This window comes from Psammomys obesus, unplaced genomic scaffold (assembly GCF_907164565.1).
Source record: "Psammomys obesus unplaced genomic scaffold, mPsaObe1.curated_primary_1811, whole genome shotgun sequence".
Lineage (NCBI taxonomy): Eukaryota > Metazoa > Chordata > Mammalia > Rodentia > Muridae > Psammomys > Psammomys obesus.
This window is the reverse complement of record NW_026590743.1, coordinates 45,625-56,758: the sequence shown is the minus strand read 5'-3', so window position 1 is coordinate 56,758 and position 11,134 is coordinate 45,625. Positions and strand designations below refer to the sequence as shown.

At 47.1% G+C, this 11,134-nt stretch overlaps 1 protein-coding gene across 1 annotated transcript; it reads right to left on the bottom strand.

Moving 5' to 3' along the window:
• Window positions 1-7,127: 7,127 nt before the first annotated feature.
• On the bottom strand, window positions 7,128-9,779 carry LOC129678111 (peptidyl-prolyl cis-trans isomerase A-like). Its single transcript, XM_055608794.1, has 3 exons — window positions 9,701-9,779; window positions 7,459-7,531; window positions 7,128-7,365 (listed from the first exon to the last, which is right to left on the bottom strand). Exons 1-3 carry the CDS (start codon window positions 9,777-9,779, stop codon window positions 7,128-7,130), a joined length of 390 nt encoding a protein of 129 aa, XP_055464769.1.
• Between the last annotated feature and the right edge of the window lie 1,355 nt (window positions 9,780-11,134).

Genomic DNA, 11,134 nt, shown 5'->3' with positions numbered 1-11,134 from the left:
TGGCACTTTACCTTCCATAGAGGCGATGTCTAAAGGCCAGGCTGCGAATTTGGTTGATGGCCCAGGCTTCACCTTCCTCCCGCAGTGTGGGAAGCATGAGGTGGCCAGCCGTGGTGGGAGGAGACCTCTGTGTGTCTGGGAACACTGCTCATGCCCTTTGGAAGGGAGGCCCCAGTCCTCAGGTCCCTGCCAGGAACTTCTCCCTCTTCTCTGCTGCATCAATTCCTCGTTCAACTCATCTTCACGTAGGTTTAAAAATCATCTCAGACGGCAGGGACTTACACGGACGGACTGGACTGGCTGTTTGTGCCAAGCCTTGGGGTTTGGTTTTGTTTTGTTTTTTTCTTTATTTCTTTCTTTTTTTTTTTCCTTTTTTTAATGTTCAAACCTACATAAAAGTTATAAAAATAGTACAACGAGCACCCATGACCTAGCTTCTCCAGCTAACACCGGACGCTTTTGTTTTCTCTCCGTGAATATGTATGTTTTGTTAGACCACTTCAGGATAGGTTAGACTCTGGAGCTTCAGCCCCTAAAACTCCAGCGTGCCTCTCCCCCCCACCCCAACCAGAAAAGGGACAGTCTGCTCTGCAACTTGCCACTGTCATTAAAGTTAAGACACCACACCCAGTGTCTTAACAGTATCGTATTTATCTACATTCAAATTTTCCAGTTGTCTTAAAAAATGACAGAACTTTAAAAAAAAAAAAAATCAAGGCTGCTGGGCCGTATTTTATCAACACGTCTTCTTTAATTTTATTTTATTATTTCATTGTCGGTGGTGGTGGTGATGTTGTTTGAGACAGGGCTTCTCCGTGCAGCCCTGGCTGTCCTGGAACTTACTCTGTAGAGCAGGCTGGCCTCCAACTCAGAGATCTGCCTGCATCTGCCTCCTGAGTGCTGGGATTAGAGGCGTGTGCCACCACTCCCTTATTTTAGTTCTTTTTCATTACATTTCACTTATTTTCTGTGCCTGTGTGAGGGTGCATGTGTGTGCCACATTTCAGGTGTGGAAGGAAGAGGACAGCTTTCTTCAGTCAGCCCTCTCTTTCTGCCACGTGGGTCCTGGGGATCAGACTTGACGTTGTCAGGCTCGGTGGCAGACGCCTGAGCCCACTAAACCATGCAGGCTTTCTTTTAGATTCACTTAGTTTACTTCATGTACATGAGTATTTTGCTCACGAGTGTCGCTTCATTCCACATGCACGCCTGGTATCCTGGGAGGTCAGAAGAGGGTGCCGGATTCCCCGGAACTGGAATTATAGATGGTTATGAGGAGCCCGAGAGTTCTGAGACTTAACCCTCGGTTCTCTGGTTAAGAGCACTCTTAAGAGCTGTCTCTTGAAACAGGGTCTTACTGTGTAGTTCGGGCTGGCCTTACGTACAGCAATCCTTGGGCCTCATTCCCCCTAGTGCTGGGCTATCACTCTCAGCCTGAGGGTTTAGGGTCGGGAAGTGTATGTGCGTGTTATGTGCGTTATGACTGTGAGGCCAGAGGTCAGCCCTGGGTGTCATCCTTAATTTCTGTTCACCTTGTTTTTGGAGACAGGATTCCCACGGAACCTGGAGCTACACGACTCATCTAGACTTTCTGGTCAGGGAGCCCCAGGCATCCTCCCCTCCAGGACGACAGCTACACATACAGCCTGCAGCACCCCACTTTTTCTTGTGCTGGAGCCCAAACTCGGGTCCCCATGCTTGTGCAGCGAGCATGTTAAGGACTGGGTTCTTTCTTCAACCCAAGAGTTTTTGTTTTGTTTTGTTTTTTTTAAAACAGCTCCCTTTAGCCCTTGGGCTGTGACAGAAGGCAGAATTTTTTTTAAATTGCCTTTTATTTATTTATTTGGCCTGTATGCATCACTACTGGAGGTCAGGAGACAACGTACAGGAGCTGGGTCTCCTTTCTGCCGCGTGGGTCCTGAGAATGAAGCTTAGGTCATCAGGTTCGGTGGCAGGTGCCTTCTGCTGAGCCACCACAGGTTTTGACGGGCCCTGGTGTGCTGGAGGGGGAGAGCTCTACAAGCTCCTCCATGCGGTGAGCCTGGCCTCCGTGGTTAGCCTGTCTTGACTCCGTTAGGCCGTGTTAGACGTTCGGTGTCTCTTTTCCACCCCCTTTCTAGACCTCCAAGGACAGCGCTGCGTTACGTTACATATACTGCATGATACTGAGGGTGTAGCAATTCTCTGGGTACGGTTCTCATTGAATTCTGTCCTGTTGCTTAGCAACTCCAGGACATTTCAGCCCTTTCCAGCCAGAGGGTGGGTGGAGGGGGTGACAGTATGAGTGGCTGGGTCCTCCTTCCTCTTGGGGGGAGGGAGGGTCTCCACACAGCCAGCATTAGGGGAGTTCCCCTCCTCCTCCCCCGGGGGTGAGCAGTATCTCCTTTCCTGTGGCCTGAGAGACACACAGTGCCATGGAATGTGGAGCTGCTCCTGGGGAGGAGGGTCTGACTGAGGACACGGAGGGGGCTGCCCAGCATCCCGCAGTGAAGCCAAGAGGAAAAGACTCGGGTGTCAACCGCATCGTGCCGGGAGAGGCTCTCAGGCAGGCCATCGGCAAGGCATCCTTGGAGGCTGCTTAGGGTGACGGGTTCGGGTCTCCCTCCATGGGAGACCTGGGCATCTGCTTAATCATCCAACCTGCTGTACCAATTATCCAAACTCACAGAACAGGTCCTACCCTGGTCTTAGCACAAAAGCAGAGAATCAACTAATCTAGAACTTAACTCGTTTTACTTGGTTAAGGTTTAGGGTCAGTGGTTTTTCGGTGGGGTCCGCAGGACCACTTAAGGAATTCAGAAGTACTCAAAGGGGTAAATTTTGAAGACAGTCACATTATTTTTATACCTTTCTGAAACGTTAGCGAGCTCACGGTTTTGTGATTATTGTTAAAAAAAAACCCATGGCTATCACCTGTGGCTATCACCAACCTATGCCGATCAGTACTCAGACACGATGGCAGTTAGTGTCGAAGTCCTGGAGATCAAACTGAGGGCCTCACGTAAGCCAGGCAGGCAAGCTACCTCTGAGCCAGAGACCTTCAGCTCAGAAACGATGGCGGCTGTTAGGCCCGCTGTGTGATCCTACTGTGTTAGTGCTCTCAGTGTTTCTGTTGTCTGGTTCACGGGTGGGTCTTTTGAGAAACCATCTTACACGGCTCAGGATGGCCTTGGGGATGACCTTGAACTTCTGATTCTGCTCCCTCTGAGTCCCTAGCTCGGAGATAACAGGCCTCTGCTACCTTGCCCCGCTGCACACATACTCTTAGCTTCACGTTTATCGTTACTTGAAAAACAAGCCTACATCAGAGATCTGAAATTGTTCTCACTAATGGAGAAATGCTGGGCTGGGGCATTTGCCCATGACTCTTGCTGTTTTCAAGTCTCTTCCTGCAGTTCATCCTCTTTTAAATTTTCGCTTCTATTTATATTTGTGTGTGTGTGTGTGTGTGAGAGAGAGAGAGAGAGAGAGAGAGGTGCCTACACTGTGGTATAGGCTGCCTCAAACTTGTGCTGATCGTTCTGGTTCTACCTCTGGAAAATTAGAGTTACTTTTAGAATACCACCAGATATTTTCGTTTTGGTTTTGTTGTTGTTGTTGTTATTGTTTTCTTTTCTTTCCCAAGACAAGGTTTCTCTGTGTATCCCTGGGTTGTCCTGCAACTCACTATGTAGACCAGGCTGGCCTTAAACTCAGAGCTCCACCTGCCTCTGCCTCCCAAGTGCTGGGATTAAAGCTTCACATCACCATACCCAGCGTGGAGTCACTTTTAAACTTATCTTTCTTTCCAAAAATAGACTGGCTCTTCCTATCAACTCCTGAACTGGGGCAATCCTCCTGGCTCAGTTTCCAAAATAGGCAGGAGTACAAGCTTGGGCTACTGTGCCTGTCCCTTCCTCCTTTTGGTGGTGGTGATGGGGGGGGGGGCAGTTGGGGAAGATCTCAGTCTGGCTCAGGCTGGCTCAAATTCATGACAATCCTAAATCTCCCAAGTGTTGAGATGATAGACTCAAATCATCACACCTTTCCTTTTTAAAATACTTATTTTTATTATTTAAAGTGTATATGGATGCCCGCACACTCACCTGCAGAGGCCGAAGGCATCCAGGTCCCAGAAATTGTAGTTACAGGCCATTGTGATCGTCTTAATGTGAGTGCTAGGAACTGAACTCAGGACCTCTGCAAAAACAGTATGTACTCTTAACTGCTGAGCCATCTCTCCGCTCCATCCTCTTTTCCTTTCGAAGAATAAAATGAGTTAGGGTCTCAGGCATCAGGCCACTCCGTTTCAAAGACTTCTCAGGTCAGATCATTCAGGCCTGTGGATTCTTTTATCAAAAGCTACATTTCCATACTTCAAGGGCTGAAGTGCCAAGAGAGTGGAATGAGGGTCCCTAGACTATCTGGCGCTCTCAGGATGCAGATTCTTTGTGGCACTAGGCACGGAGTCAAGAGAACAATCTGGACTGTAAATGGTATTCACGAAGTATTCTCTCTCCCTTTCTACTTCTGGGGAGTACTTAAATCATGTTTGCTCTAGCTATATGGTCACATAGATATATATTTAATTGGTAGTGAAAATCTGAGCCAGACAGTGGTGGCACACACCCTTTTTTCCTGGTATTTGGGAGTTTGAGTCCAGCCTGGTCTACAGAGTGAGTTCTAGGACAGTCAGGGCTAAACAGAGAAACCCTGACTCAAAAAACAAACAAACAGGAACAAAAACAAAAAATCCAAACCTAAACCAAACCAAACCAAACAAAAAGAGACAGAAAGAAAGAAAGAAAGGAAGGAAGAAAGAAAGAAAGAAAGAAAGAAAGAAAGAAAGAAAGGAAGGAAGAAGGAGCTGGAGAGATGGATGGCTCAGAGGTTAAGAACATTGGCTATTCATAACATTATATGCATAATAAATAAAAATAAATCTTTTAAAAAAATAAATAAGAAAAAAAAGAAAAGACAAAAGGAAAAAAAAAAAAAAAACAGTCAGGTGTGGTGGCACAAACCTGTAGTCCCGGCACTCAGGGAGACAGAGGCAGGCAGATCTGTGAGTCCGAGGGCAGCCTGGTCTACAAAGCAAGGACAGCCAATGCTACACATAGAAACCCTGTCTCAAAAAAATAAAGGAAGAAAATAAATAAAACAAAGAAAGAAAACCAGAAACTCCACCATTTCTCTGTCTCTCTCTCTGTCTGTCTCTCTGTATCTTTTAAGTCAGGGTCTTACTATGAGCCCTGGAACTCTCCATGAAGCCCTGGCTGGCCTTGAACTCAAAGACATCCACCTGCCTCTGCCCTCCTAAATGCTGGTGCTGAAGGTGTGCATCACAATGCCCAGCTGAAAGTGGGTGACTCATCTGATTGTTTAGGAGTTGGTTAGTGGCTGAGTAAATGAAAACAGTTTATAAGCACTCATTTAAACCTTTATGGGCGCTGCAGAAGAAAATGTACCCCACTTGAACCCCAGACCGGAATGACGTATTCGAAATTAGGTGCACACAAGGCTCCTAAAGATGAATTTTACATGACCAACAAACTTTTTTTTTTCCACCCAGCCCAATACTTTTGATAGGAAACTCAGATGACTGGATCAACCACATAATATGGCAATGAGAAAAACATCAGTTTAAAAGTGTGTCCTGTTCGGGGGTTGGCATTCCTTTGGCTGGTGCAATTCCAAGGAATGTTTAATGAATTAAAGCCACATTTGCCCACAGAAGTGAGCAAAGTCACGAAATAGCTTGAAGATAATTTTGCACACAGTAGGATAAGAAAACACTTACGCCCTGGTGTTCCCCTTCCATCACCAGCACTGTTTATGCCAAATCTGTGGTTGCCTATGAGGGCACGGGACTGAATTTCTGCACACTCATGACACAGCAGCCTGGCTCAGAAGAAGGGGGAAGCTTAGCAGGAATGCTCCTGCCCCTGTATATCAACTCGGAAGAATGTCCCAGGGAGAGCACCACATGGAAAATGAAAGTAGGTGTACTCTCTAAAGAGAGCCCTGCCCCAACAGGAAAAAGCAGCTATTCCGCTCAGATGTGAGACTTTCAAATACAGCTAATTACTGACTGAGAGCAGAGTTTGTGGGTTGCCCTCAGGTGGCTGATCACAATCTTACACTTTTTCAGGTATTGAATTATTAAAATTTTCCCCTTTGTTAGTCTGCCCGCACACACTTTTCTTTTTTTTTTTTAATCTTTTTTTAAAATTTTTTATTAATTACAGTTTATTCACTTTGTATCCCCCCCATAAGCCCCTCCCTCCTCCCCTCCCAGCCCCACCCTCCCTCCGCCTTCTTCTCGCTTGCCCCTCCCAAGTCCACTGATAGGGGAGGTCCTCCTCTCCTTCCTTCTGATCACACTTTTCTTTTGTGCTCTTTTTATTTCTTTTTATGTGTGTGGACGTTTTGCCTGCATGCTGCACTGCCATACAAACAATGTTCACAGAGCCTAGGAAAGGGTGTTGTATCTCCTGGAACTGGAATTACAGATGGCTGGGAGCTGCCAGGTGGATGCTGGGAACCAAACCCCGGTCCTCTGGAAGAGCCGCTGATACTCTCAACCACCGGGCCACCTCTCCAGTCCTATTCTCTCTTCTTTTAAGCTGGAGTTTCAGTGCGCTATACAGACTGGTCTTGAGCTCCTGGTCTCAGATAATCTTCCTGCTCAGCCTCCTGAGAGTTAACACAGCAGGTAGGCACGTGACACAGGTCAGCACAGGTCAGCACAGGTCAGCACATTATATACTCTACATCATTTCCGGCACTGGAGGCGTGAGCCATCTGTGCTATTCTAATAGAGCATGTGCTCCCTTTTGCAAATTTGTCTGCATGATGACAACAGCGATCTTGTGAAATTTCCCCCAATAAATAGAGATGTCCCTTTTTGCAGGTCTGAATTTGTGAAAGAATTTTTTTTTCCTTATTTACTTTTTATTCATAATCATAAACTTAACTCCGCAATCCAGCTAGACTTGGAGGGGAATGAGGAAAACATAGAACCCATAGAGAACTTCAGCGAGAGCAGAGATCACAGGGTACTTCGAGCAAATGGGATTGGGGTGCTCTCCTGAGCTACAGAAGGAATGGTCTGGTGGGTAAGATGCCCACAAGTCAAAAGAATTAGTTTAGAGTTGTCCACAGTTGGAAATTGTGATCTTCTTGCTGGTCTTGCCATTCCTGGACCCGAAATGCTCCAGGGCTTCCACGTTCATGCCTTCTTTCACCTTCCCAAAGGCCACATGCTTGCCAGCCAGCCCCTCAGTCTTGGCAGTGGAGATAAATTTCTCCCCGTAGATGGACCTGCCGCCAGTGTCATTATGGCGTGTGAAGTCACCGTCCTGGCACATGAATCCTAGAATAATTCTGTGAAAGGAGGAACCCTTATATTCAAGTCCTTTTTCTCCAGCACTCAGAGCATGAAAGTTTTCTGCTGTCTATGGAACTTTGTCTACAAACAGCTCAAAGGAGATGCGGCCCAAGGGCTGGCCATCGGCCTCAATGTCGAAGAACATGGTGGGGTTGACCATGGCTGCAGCAAAAGGTGACACATGACAGCGGCGTCTGCAAAGCCTCTTTTTTTAATTTTAAGATTTCTGCTCTTTGGCCGACCCACTGTGGGTTTCGACTGATCACATCAAAAGACTAAAGCTTTCTATCATGGTGTTTTAGATGAGCACAGTTAAAACTGAGTGCAAGGCAGGCATGGTGGTGCATGCCTTTAACACCTGCCCTCAGGGGGCGGAGGCAGCCGGAGGCAGAGGCAGGCAGATCTCTGTGAGTTCGAGGCCAGCCAGCTCTACAAATGAGTCCAGGACAGCCAAGGCTACACAGAGAAACCTTGTCTTGAGAAACCAAAAAGCCAAAACAAAGCAACAAAATGACAGGGGTGTGGGCTATAGCTCAGTCAGCAGACTGCTTGCTGTACAAACATGAGAATCTGAATTAGCTCCCTAGCATCTACATAAAAGCAAACTTCCACCAGATGGAACCCATATCCGACACCATTATCAGGGTCAAGGACCTGTGATTAGAGAGCTCGTGGGCCCTAGGGGACAGCCTATTATTCTCCCAAATGGACAGTTTTAAGCTCCTAATGACTTCTTGCTTTACCCATATATTAATGCATTTCTCAACCCTCGTTAGAGAAGCTTCTTCTGGCATTAGGTGGTGATTAACACAGACCTACAACTGGTCAATGCACGGAACCTAAAAAGGATTCTATATCATATCCCTCCTCCCAAGGCTGAGGGACTCTCAAGGAACTCCCGGCAGAAAGATTACAACGGAACAGTGTTTCCTGCATACAACAGGGCATGTGCTCGGATGAACTCACAGCAGCTGTGACAGAGTGCACAAGACCTGCTGAAGCCAGATGTGTCAGGGTTACCGAGGAGAGGGTTTATTTGGCTTACATTCCACAGCTTAGTCCATCATTGAAGGAAGCCAGGAAAGGAACCCAAACAGGTCAGAAACCAGGAGGCAGGAGCTGATGGAGAGGTGCTGCTTACTGGCTTGTTCCACATGACTTGTTCAGTCTGCTTTCTTACAGAATCAAGAACATCAGCCCACGAGAACACAATGGGTTGCCCCTTTCCCCTCCCCATGGATCACCAATTAAGAAAATGCCCTACAGGCTTGTCAACAGACGAATAGTGTCTTCTCTCAGCTGAGGGTCCCTCCCTTCTGAAGTCATTCTGTCAAGATGACCGCCACAAAACTAGCCAGAACAAGTGACCTTATCAATTCCACACATCACTGTTAAGTCACAACCTTTCCTTTCCTGTCCAACCCAGAGATCACACATTACCAACATTATAAACACTACAAATAATTACATTATAAACATTCCAAAATGTAAAAGTCCCACAATCCTTAAACATTCCAACACTTGGGGCTGACTAGATGGCTCAGTGGTTAAGAGCACTGTGTGCGCTTCCAAAGGACCCGGGTTCAATTCCCAGCACCCACATGGCAGCTCACAACTGTCCGTAACCCCAATTCCAAGGGATCTGACACCTTCACACTAATGCACATGAAATAAAATTAAATACATTTGAAAAATTCCAACACTTAGCCAGGCAATGGTGGATCACACCTTTATTTAAGCGCTTTGGAGGCAGAGGCGAACAGATCTCTGTGAGTTCAAGGCCTGGTCTACAGAGCAAGTTCTATACAGAGAAAACTTGTCTTGAAAAACTGAAGGAAAAAAAATCCAACACTTGAAATTTCAGTCTCTTTTAAAATCCAGTCTCAGCCGGGTATGGTGGTACATGCCTGTAATCCCAACACTCTGGGAGACAGAGGCAGGTGGATCTCTATAAGTTCGAGGCCAGCCTGGTCTACAAAGTGAGTCCAGGACATCCAAGGCTACACAGAGAAACCCTGTCTGTGAAAACAAAAACGAACAATAAAATCTAAAAATCTCTCAACTGTGGGCACATATAAAATTAAAAAAAAAAAAGTTAAACACTTTCTTACTTCAAGAGGGAAGAACCAGCGCACAGTCACAACCAAAGCTAAGCAAAACCACACTCCAACAGCGTAGATCACAATGTCCAATATCTGGAAATCACCTGTGACCTTCTGGGCTCCTCCAGGAGGCATGGGTCACTCCTCTGCCTCTGCAGCACAAACAGCTCGTCTTCCAAGCTCAGGCAACTCCCTGCCGCCGCTGCTCTCGGTGGTCATCTCATGGTACTTGGTGCCTCCAAAATGCCGGGGTCTCTGCTGCAACGGGGCCTCACTTTCACCAATAGCTTCTCATACACTCCCTTCATGGTGCCAAGCCTAAGTTTCTCCGCTTGACCTCTGTAATCCTAGGCGTTCGGCTATTAACTGAGGCCGCCCCTTCACCAACGGCCTCTCATGGCCTCTCACAGTGCCAAGCCTCAGCTGCTCTCCAAGACCTATTTATGCTTCTAAAACCAACGCCACCTGGGCGACTCTTACATCACCTCATTTGGCTGCCAGCACAAGTAAGTGCAACCATGGCCGCCTGTGGACCGCAGCTTCTGTGTGCTGACTCTCAGGAAACACTTCCCAGAAGGTTTCACCTCAGTGATGCTGGCCTCTTCCTAATCACCACTTACTTCTCAGCTCCAGCAAAACCAGCACCAGTGGTCCCATTAAAACAGAGGTTTTACTTTCATGTTTCTGGTCTCTTGTTAAGCACAGATTGATTCTTCAGCTCCAGTTGACCAGACACCACAGATTCTTCACACAAATAGTCCGGGAGAGTCTTTGCTTCCCTCTGAAACTTCACAAAGCAGGCCTCCATCCTCTGCACTGCTCTCAACATTCTTATCCCCCGAGCTCCCATAAAACAGCTCACTGGGCTTTGAACATTCAATGGCTTCTCTAGCTCAGAGTTCCAAAGTCCTACCACAATCCTCCACAAAACAACATGGTCGGGTCAGTCACAGCAACGCTCCACCATCCTGGTACCGATCTCTCTCCTAGTTAGGATTACTATTGCTATAATGATACACTACAAATAAACAAGTTGGACAGGAAAGGCCTCCACAGCTTAGTTCATCACTGAAAGAAGCCAGTGGGACAAGAACTCAAACATGGCAGGAACTTGGAGGCAGGAGCTGATGCAGAGGCCAGGGAGTAGGGTGCTGCTTATTGACTTACTCCTTGTGGTTTACTCAGTCTGCTGTTTTGTTTTGTTTTGTTTTGTTTTGTTTTGTTTTGTTTTTCAAGACAGGGTTTCTCTGTGTGGTCTTGGCTGTCCTGGACTCACTTGTAGACCAGGCTGTCCTCAAACTCACAGCAATCTGCCTGCCTCTGCCTTCTTGAGTGCTGGAATTAAAGGCATGGGCTACCGTGCCCGTTTCTCAGTCGGCTTTTTTTTTTTAATTTTTTTTTTTTTTATAGAATCAACTCCCACCCACAATGGGCTGGGCATTCCCCCACGGATCACTAATAAAGAAAATGCCGGAGGGCTGGCCCCACCTCTTGACAGCTGCAGTATTCCGGAGAGAGGCCACATACCTCTCCCAGGAAGCACAGGAGAGCTGCTCCTGGTTGTAGGAGTTGTGGGTGAGGCAGCCTCGAGGGTGTGGTCGTGGGAGAGCTGGCCCCAGCACTTGTATGCTGTTTGGTAGCATGGTTGAGGAAGAGATGCCCC

Bases quoted from the DNA above. Each gene is read 5' to 3' on its own strand.
- LOC129678111 (XM_055608794.1), bottom strand. From the start codon at position 9,779: ATGAAGGGAGTGTATGAGAAGCTATTGGTGAAAGTGAGGCCCCGTTGC. The intron at 7,532-9,700 runs GTACCATGAGAT...CTTTTGCTGCAG, and splicing joins CGGCATTTTGGAGGCACCAA to CCATGGTCAACCCCACCATG. The intron at 7,366-7,458 runs GTTTGTAGACAA...CTCCTTTCACAG, and splicing joins GGCCGCATCTCCTTTGAGCT to AATTATTCTAGGATTCATGT.